This window comes from Sinohyriopsis cumingii, chromosome 5, assembly GCF_028554795.1.
Source record: "Sinohyriopsis cumingii isolate HCF-2022 chromosome 5, ASM2855479v2, whole genome shotgun sequence".
Classification (NCBI taxonomy): Eukaryota; Metazoa; Mollusca; class Bivalvia; order Unionida; family Unionidae; genus Sinohyriopsis; species Sinohyriopsis cumingii.
Window position 1 is genome coordinate 55,449,190 of NC_142965.1, and position 10,365 is coordinate 55,459,554.

At 44.9% G+C, this 10,365-nt stretch overlaps 1 protein-coding gene across 1 annotated transcript; it reads left to right on the forward strand.

The window, feature by feature from the left end:
* Positions 1-8,863: 8,863 nt before the first annotated feature.
* Positions 8,864-9,691, forward strand: LOC149799213 (uncharacterized). The gene has a single exon (XM_089958162.1). It carries the CDS (start codon positions 8,864-8,866, stop codon positions 9,689-9,691), a length of 828 nt encoding a protein of 275 aa, XP_089814288.1.
* Positions 9,692-10,365: the final 674 nt, after the last annotated feature.

Genomic DNA, 10,365 nt, shown 5'->3' on the forward strand with positions numbered 1-10,365 from the left:
CCGAAGGAAGTACGTTTCACCTCCGAGACATATAAGGGAAGGAAAAAGGGGAACATTTATTCAACTACAAGAGCAACATAAACAAAAGGAGATGAGGGAACCAAAACATCGAACTCCACCTAACCCACATCCTCCGCCCCCTTATAAGTCATCACCCAAGCCACCAGTAGAAGTTTATGTACATCCATGAACCGAAGGAGCCAGAGAAGAGGAGGAACTTTATGAAAATGAGCAACTGCAATTACAATTATTCATACATGTACGTAAGGTAGCAGACACAATGGGAGTAGTCTGGAACCGCCGAAACCACGAAAAAATGTGATAGTATCCCACTACCTACTACAACAAGATTGACAAAAGCGTCAAACACTCTTAGATCTAGGGGTGAGAAATGCACCGGTTGTCCAGTCTCACTTTCCACCTTGATATGCAATATGCAACCAACTGACTGAGATTCCTGAATTAGATGAACAAAAGGGTTTGGAATATATGGTGGACTACCAAGATTGGTTTGTAGCTGATAAGATGAATTCAGGCCCGCTAGACTCCATATAAGGAGGCAACGGATAATTCCAGACCACTTGAAGCCGCTGGTGGTGAGTATGCAACAGCCCTTGTAAGAGCTAAAAGAGTGGAGACCAAATTGCTTTAAAGTACCCACTTTGGCTTGGGAAGCCATTTCGAAGGAAACCATTTAATAAATTAACTTACTTGAACCAATGAGTCACCAATCAAGTATAATCCATTTCATCTAATTTGACACTCAAAAATATTGGGGCACTAATGCCTCGTTGTATTTATTAGGGTTTTACAGGTTTCAGAAAGAAAAGGTACACTTTATGCACTAAACTCTAATTGTATAGGTAGACATAGGTACATTTTTAACCATAATCCATTTGCCTAATTAGTGTGTTTGCTTTTGTAGTTTGTTGTATGGATGTGTTTGTCTTTATCTTTGCTCACAAAAAACTATTTCCAAACTGTGTTTGTGCAGAGTATAGTTTCTTTGCATCTAATAAAATAAAAAATAGTTTCTTTTAGGTCCACGCGATATTTCATTCCAATGTTATGGTCTTGTATGTGGAAAACAGTGCGCAGTGCGCACATTTAAATCCCCGAAACGAGTGTCGCTACACTCGTGGTAAAATATTGTTGAGTAGTGGTTCCATTCCAAGTCAGCAAGTCGACATACATGGCCGAACAGTCGCACACGTTGGAAGTAAAAGATCAGTCAGTCAATTAGTTAGTAGTATTCAGTCCTCAGCGAACAGAGCAACGATTAACATATCGTATGCAATGGAGCTATCGACGGATGTGTTTACAGCACATTGCCTTAGCGTACTAAAATTCGCTTCGGGGTGGAGCCGGAGAGCTCAGGCAAAAAGAACAGCGCTTCCCCTTATTTGGGACAGAAATCAAGAAATTGAAAGAAGAAGGACCAAGAAGCGCTAAAAGGTCTAGACAAGAACGATTTGCGAAGCTGAGAGAGCAACACAGCCGCCCCAGGTCCAAAGAAACCAAATACAAGTCCATGTAGAAGAAACAGCTGTTCACCAAGAACGCCTCATTTATTAACTCCTTCAATAATGTGATCTCTACCTGATCAGCCTAAAATACCGGTAATGCATTAATACCTCAAATGTCACCTATACAGGGTCTAAGAATGATGGCTGAGAAGGTAGCCGGAGTAAAATTGGAACGAAAAACGACCAGTAAAGAGACATCCATCAACCGTGTACGTCCAAACCAGTCAATGTGAATGGGAACAATAAATTCAAATGGGAATCGAAGGCCTATGGAAAGAAACTATCTCATCTAGGAAATTCAACGAAGACATAGAGATTTTCATTGATAGCAACCCTACTAGAAGAACGACTTAGACCGACCAAACAAAGTCACATCCAACAACAAGAAAAGGAGGATAAAATGTTGGAAGGTCCACTTTCTTTATGAGTCTAGATCGGAAGCATTCTGATTGAGCAACATTTCCTACAGACGCCAGCCATCGGATACTTAAAATTCCAAACCAGTTGGATAGAAGACCCAGGCCCACCAAGAGAAAGAGTCAGAAAAGATCGACGCACCTCTTACACTCTAATTACGAACGTGGCCGACACAAAATTGGCAATTGGGAACACCCAGAACAAGACAACGGAGCAGAAGTTGACCTGTAAAAACCTTTATGGCGATTCAGACAGTTCCTGTGGCGCTCTGGTCTCTTGCCCGACCGTATCCTCATATGCCTCTTCCGGACACTGTTTCTGCCAAATGAGATACATACAAAGAAACGGGTGTCCAGAGGTGGCTGACTATTTCTCACACGGGGCGACTAATGTTTAATTAATTTTTAACCCCACGAATGGCTCGCAGCGAATGCCGACTAGGGGTAGCCCGATGGGCGTAAATTTCCACAGATCGAGGAATAAATTAGTACGCAGGGCGCGTACCTTTCTATCCAATATTGCCGAAGTGCGTGCTTGCATGAAACTGGGTGTCGTTAAGTGTGTGGCTCCATCCTCACTTGACGATTATCTAAGTAACAATCTTTGCGTGTAGTAAGGTGATCGGGTGGCAGCACTTAGGTGCATATCACCCGATGAGAAACTGTGGAGCCTGCTAAGCAGGCCTTTAACTTTTGCACATATCCGAATGGACGCACACGAAGTTAATCCAAATGAAAGACAGACAGTAGCATCCCCATCACCACCTTAAGAATAGAATGCAAAACATTTGGAACTTCAGGTACACCTGTAGCATGCTTTTCGCCTCCTGGACGAACTGGACATGGAAGACCTAAAGGAAGAAGCAGTTCTAGAGACCCAGAACACAAAGGAAGAGGAGAAAACGAAAAAGACAGTACTGCCTCATTTAATAATGCGATCCACCTATCATGTGAAACCTATGGTGAGGACATCGTCGAAACAGAGGTTCACTGTACCTCAGACAGAGGACTGGGCTCTGGAGGTGCCAGAGGAGCAGCATCAACAAGCACAATATTTACGAGCGAATGACATAACCTTCAGAGTCCTTCAAACTTAGGATTGGGGTTCTGAAGCCAGATAACCCACTTCAACACTCCCCATCTCCATTAATCCCGGGAGTGGAGATGGCTGAAGTAGACGGTGTGTGTGTTGCGCTCAGCCTGGGAGGTATACTGAAGGGCCACCACATTTCTAGAAAACAAACACTAATCATTTTGCAAAAAAGTTGTATATGTATGCTTGTGTTTGTGTATGTCTTTCCCCAACAAAAAATCCCGTACCCTTATTTATTGTGTGTATGTCTGTGACGATTTAATGGTGTGTCGATTTTACTAACCTTGCTCGTATCATTAGTGTGAGTTTTGTAGATTTGGTATAGGTATGTATTGTCTTTAACATGAAGACCATTTCCTTTATCAAATGTGTGTTTTGTTGGTTTTGTGTATGCATGTCTTTCCGTACAAAATAATTGCTTAAGTGCCTTCTAAATACCCTCATCGAATCCGCCATGGAGCTAACCTAACTCTACGGGTTGAGGCATTCCCAGAGGGAAAATATAAGGAACTACGGACTGTGGTGGAGATCCAAGAAGACGATGTCCGCCGGAAAACCTTCAGACTGCCGACCTAACAGCCCCTGTTAAGGCTAACTATAACAAAAGGGCCTCTGTATTTAGTGGTTCCTATTTGGTTTGGAACCACAGTTTGATTAAACCAATACACCAATATGATCCTTTGGCTATCATTCAAAATTTCCTACGTATAATCTAAATATTGACAAACAAAACCGTTTTATAGTCACTATGACTTGTTTGGCCAATACTTCTAAGGAATCAAGTACGCTGACTACAATTCATTCTAAATTTATATTATAGGTAAATTTCAACCGAATTATACGTGACTCTAATTAAGAGTGTGGCTAACAATGAACTAGTAATGGGATATACCCATTAGTATAACTTGAATTTGATTTATTAGGCGTATCAGAATGTACCAACTGTGGATTGGCCTCCCATATCGGGGCCCTCTGCTCTCTTCAGTTTCCGTGCTACTAAAGACGAGTGTGTGGGCCGATTCCCACTCGTCTCCAACTAACAGGTGACCCGATGAGCGTGAAAGCACGGAACCGGGGTGTCTCTATGAATGGATTGGCATTCCTAATAAGCGTCTTACAGTAGATACAGACTGCGACGATGGGCATGTGTATTTCTATTCCCGCCCATTGTGTGTCCCGAGGTGCATCAATGCTCCAAAATCGGACAAATTAATCAGCACACTTTGTGTGCGGGCATAAACTCGGCGTGCATGCCTTCTTCACGAAAGCGACGCTAATTCAAGAACAGATCAGTCGTACCATGCATTCGCGTGGAACCTAGCCAGAGGAAAGTCGCGATGGAAGGCAACCCTGCTAAACAGGGCGTCGCACCAAGATGGCTGCCAGCTGAAACAGTGATACCAGCTCCAGCACTAAGGGCCCTTGGAAAAATCAAGCGACTATTTGGAGTTTGAGAGCTGGAGTTAAACGAACCACCGCACTGTTAATCTGAGACGAAAAAAGGGAGGAAGTGGAACTGAATATCGATAGACGGAGAGATAGCGGTGAGGCTAAAAGGGACAGGAATAGGAAATGTAAGGAGAGAAGGAAAGCAGCACTTCTTAGGGCAGCCGACCACTCAGTTACGCCGCCTGGACCCGTTAGTAATATACTGAGACACTCAGACCAGATACAGGCTCACCGATTGAATAAAACCTCCATTGCAACACCGACCAATTTACGGCAGGACGCGATTGAGGACACGGAGTCTCAGATGGAAATAAGCCTTCTCGACAAGAGCTAAAGCATAAGCAGAAGCACAATCTTAGGATCAACAAGAAACAGAAGAAGAGGTGGATGAAGACGGGAGCGAAACAGAGAAAACAGTTGAAGAAGAGGATATTGACCACGTCCGGCAGCGACTCACGGAACGTGGAATAAAGGAAACATTGTTTGACTCCAAGAAACCTGACACATTGTCAGAACAGTGAAGTACTTGGCCTGGAGGCAAATAAAAACAAGGATGCCAAGATCACAGCAGTGGCAGATGCGCATCCTCACTCAATATTATGAAAAGTCATACCGGCGGTGCTCCCTATCCACCCTGATTGAAGCCGCAGTACAGCTAACACAACTCTACGGGTTTGAGGCATTCCCGGAGCAGCGGTAAACAGAACCACTAAGCGCAGCGGAGATTAAAGAAGAAGATGGAGACAGCAGCCACCTCGGACTGCTGACCTAAAAATCATTTCAGGGCTAATTATTAGTCAAATGCCTCATTATTAAAGGGGTTCCAGCTTGGCTTGGAACCCCTCCACAATAAAACCAAAGACACAAATGTAACCCTTTGAGTATCATTCCAAATTTTCTCTAAGAATACTGATATGGGCATCACAAGTGATAGTCGCTTTGACTTATATGATTTTCAAACGATTATCGGAATTTTCATGTACGCTAAGTATACAAATATTCTAATTCATATGATCGGAAAATTTGAAACCATTTTAAGCGTATCTCTAATTACGACTGTGGCTTACTTATAACTGGTAATAGGGAAAAGACCGATTTAGTGACTGGTCATGATTTGATATTAGTACGCTTGGAGTTTTAGTTACAGCGTCCCGGTTCGACGTTTGGAAGCTTCAGCAGAGCCCCTTTTCTCCATTCCCTAGCTCGAACTACAAAGTCAAGAGCGTGGTATAATTCCCATTCGTCTACCAAACAGGTGCCCCGAAGTGCGTGTATTACGGAACCGGGATGACGTCGTATGTGTCTGTTTTTCAGGCCTGACGTCTAAAACTGCATAGATACAACTTTAATGAGTGTGTGTTGGTTCAAGTCCCATCTATTACTTACAGACATTGTGGGCCAATGGCCCCGAAGGAAGACAATAATTAGAAAGCATACAATGTATGTACAAATGCATGAGGGAAGGGGTTCCTTGCCTTCCCCCGCGACTTATTAAATCTCCGGTTTATTCGGGAACAAACAGGTGGCAAATGCCCTATGGGCGCAAGCGACATTAATTCATATTGTATCGCATAATCGTATCATGCATTCCATTCATTCGGGACTGAGACATCGAGCAAGCAAGATTGGAGAGCCAGCTGCATAGGGGGAAGAGTGGAGTCGAAAAAAAGCACGATTCACGTTCTGCCACGTGTCGCCAATGACAATCCAAGTGTAGAAACGGAGCATGACTACATTACGTGACAACATGCTGCAGGATAGTCAAAACTCGATAAAAAGTAAATGACGAGAGGCTCAAGCTATCGTACAAACAAGAACAAAGCCATAGGCAAATTACTACCGACTAATTGTTGATGAAGAACTTCACCAGAATGAAATGAGAGTCAGTTCACTTTGGCCATATCGGAGTGAGGGAGGCAGCCACCAGGAAACGCTGGAAGGGAGTCCAGTTACAATTTAATCAGGTGTGAAAAATAACTTGTTGAGTAGCCAGGAATGCCTGAAGTTGGACGTGAGCCACTGGTCTTAGGAGAAGAGGCAACCACCAAAGAAACTAAAAAATAATATTTACTACCTAGTGGCAACTTACGCCGACGAAATATGTCGAAGAATATCTTCCGTCAGTGAAGCTGGCCTGGAAGAAGAAGCCGAGACACCAACAATATTGCCTGAATGTGAGGTTTTCCCATTGGCTATTGAAAACTCCTTTTGATAAATCTCTACTTTTTGAAGCCAAATTTGTTCCTTTGTATACCACAGTCTAAGCTGTAGCGACCGGAATGATATACATTGCCTGATACCAAAATAATCCTGAGACACATTGACTCAACGATTTGGATACTCTTGGGAATTGATGTATACTTTGTACACTAAATTCAAACTAGAATGAACCATTTAGGAAATTATTATCTATAACTGATTGGCCTAATTGCACATGTGGCAACACATTATTGGCAGTAAGGACCGCCAACCAGGATAACTGGGCTAGATATGACAATAAGTACGACCATGGCATTCTGTGTTCCAATCGTCATATGGAGTTTCTCGCAGAGCCCTTCCTCTCCATTCCCCAGCTCGGACTACCAACGATGACTGTGTGGGCCAATTGTCACTCGTCTAGTAATCAGATGTCCCGAAGAGCTTTTAAGCACGGAACCTAAGCCATGTGTGACTCAAATTAAGATTGTAGCTTATATTGGCATTAGGAAAACCCAAATTAGATAACTTTGTAGGATCTGGCTACGTACGTCAATGGCGCAATAGGTAACGTTCCGACCGAAGATTGTGTCCCCCATCCGAGTCTTTATCCCCACTCCCCTGCTGAGACAATCAAAGACGAGTGTGTATGTACCGATTCCCACTCGTCAAGTAAGTAGATGCTCCAATGCGCGTGGTACCCCGAGGTGGCATCTTGAGCAATGTATTAATCCCTACAGAGCGTCTTAATATGATCCAGACTGTATCAAGATGTGTATGTGTGTGGTTCGATTCCCGCTCAACTTTAAAGCTATGCCACATGGGTTCAGTTGTGCCATAATTTGACTGATTAAATATCATACCCTGTATGCATACACGCAGTGGGGTGTGGATCTGATCACCCACACGAGTAATTACATAGCGTGGTGTAAGGGGTGCTCATTGAGGGGTAGTACCTCTGGGGGTAGCAGTCGTACTCCCTTGGGGTTGCATGTCCACCTTTGGTCTCCACTTGGCGCTCAGCTATCACCTGTGGCTCCAAGAAATTCTAGGATGCTCAGCGGCCACAGCATGGGAAACGGCTTTGACTGGCCGGCTAAGCCAGGTTGAGGGTAACCGACGGGTCTAAAACCCTTAATGAGTCAGGGATTTTCACCCATTGCATGTGAAGACTGGATCCGGCGGTCTGCGCAGAAGAAACATCAGCTGGTCAACGGGCAGGAAGGCGGACCCAGCAAAGCGATGTGGAGCGCTAATAGCACGGCACGAAATGTAGGACGCATTGGTCATTCACTACATCCAGTGGCGGACCTGCACGCAGGCGACTCAGGTCATATGGTCGTCTTCCTTTACCTGAAGCAGAAATGGATGTCGGCAGCCGTCTGAACGACTAAGCAGATTTCTTCAGGATAGCGATGCTTACCTTCGTAGCAGAGGAAGGGGCTAGAAAAGGTGCCCTACAAAAGCCTGCTTCATCTACCCCGACCAACTAACCGCTGCTAGAGGGAATCCCATTCTTGCGGTCCAAACACAAAGAAAATCCGAAAGGTTCCACTCACTCTTGGTGCGTGGAACATACTCTATTGGATCGTGCAGAGGCTGGCAGACCGGAGAGATGAACTGCCCTGATTGCAAGTGAACTTGCTCGCTACAAGATAGAGATAGCGGGCAGCCCTGAGTGAACCTTGCTTGGCCGATGAGGGCCAGCTGGCTGAAGTTGGAGCTGCCTACACCTTTTTCTGGAGTGGTCGTGGCACCAATGAACGTAGTGAGTCTGAGTTGGATAACGCTGTCAAGTCAAGTTTGGTGAATAAGATATCCATCTTACTAAAGGGAATTTATAATGCTGAAACTTCCCTTATATGGAAAAAAGCAAGCCACACTCATTCAGTACCAAAGTCAGACAAGATGATCATTCTTGGTGATTTTAACGCCAGAGTTTGCACGGACCACATCTCTTGGGAGGAAGTTATTGGTAGACATGGAATTGGCAACCTCAACAGCAATGGACGTCTGCTCTTGAGGATATGCGCAACATGTGATCTCCTGATCACAAACACCGTCTTCCGTCTGCCTAACCGTAATAAAACAACTTGGATGCAACCACGATATAAGTGTTCGCATCAGATCGACTACATCTTAGTCCGTAGGAATGACATCAGGATGTCCGTGTGGCCAAGACCATGAGTGGTGCTGACTGCTCGACAGACCACAGGCTACTGATTTTCAAGATAAATATTAGAATTCAACCTCCCAGACGTCCACAGGGAATAAAAGTCTCAAAGCGACTCAACGTCTCCAGGCTGAAAGCCTGCAACACTGAGCAATCTCTGTCGGCAGCTCTAACAAGCCAGCTAGAAACAACAGACTCTGATACCAACGACGTAGAGAAAAGCTGGGCGGCCTTTACACATCTGGTGTACCCTACTGCATCTGAAACCCTTGGCGTCACTACGCGAAAGCACCAATACTGGTTCGGCGAGAACTATGAAGAAATGCAGTCCCTGCTAGAGGAGAAGCATCGTCTCCATCGTGCGTACAACATCGACCCCAAGTCCGCTTCAAAGAAAAATGCCTTCAGCAGAGTCGGCCAGGCTGTGCAGAAAAACTTTCGTCAGATGCAGGACACATGGCTGAGCCGAAAGGCTGATGATATTCAGTCCTTTGCCGACATACACGACATGAAGAATTGTTATAGTGCTCTTCGTGATGTTTATGGCCCAGTAACATCAGACACAGTCCCACTCTTGAGCTCCGATGGCAGCACTCTCATAACCGAGAACAAGAAAATAATGGATCGCTGGGCGGAACACTTTGACGGTGCCCTTAACAGACCCTATTTCATCAACGATGTAGCGATCAACCGTCTACCCCAGGTGGAGACCACCGAGATATTGGCTGACCCTCCAACAGTGCTGAAAACTCATAAGACCATTGAGCTCCTGTCTAGCGGGAAAGCCCCAGGAGCAGATTCCATTGCAGCTGAGATCTACAAGTCTGGTGGGCCTTAGCTAATGAAAGGACTAACATCTATTCTGTGGAATGTGGAAGAAGAAACGTATACCCCAGGAATTCAAAGATGCATCCATCATCCACATTTACAAACGCAAAAGCAATCGTCATTTCCGTGACAACCATAGAGGAATCTCTCTACTCTACATCCCTGGCAAGGTCCCCGCCAGGCTACTGCTGAACAGACTCACATAAAACCTTGATCATGGCCTACTGCCAGAAAGCCAGTGTGGCTTAAGAAATGAGAGATGCACCATTGACATGATCTTTGCTGCCAGGCAGATGCAAGAAAAGTGTCTTGATCAAAACGTCCAGCTATACACCACCTTCGTGGACCTGACTAAGGCATTCGACACTGTCAGCCGGGATGGCCTTTGGAAAATCATCTCCAAATGTAGATGTCTAGAAGTCTTGATTGTAACGGTGAGGCATTTTTATGATGGCATGCATGCCATGCAGCTACAAATGGTGTGAAACAAGGATGCGACCTAGCCTCCACTCTTTTCATCCTCATGTTCTCCGCAATGTTGATGGACGATTTCAAGGAAAGTGATTGGGAGTAGGTCTCCGATACCGTCTGGATGGGAAGTTGTTCAACCTGAGGAGGCTTCAAGCCAAAACCAAAGTCCAAGTTGCGAACATTAGCAACCTCCTGTTTGCAGATGACTGTCCC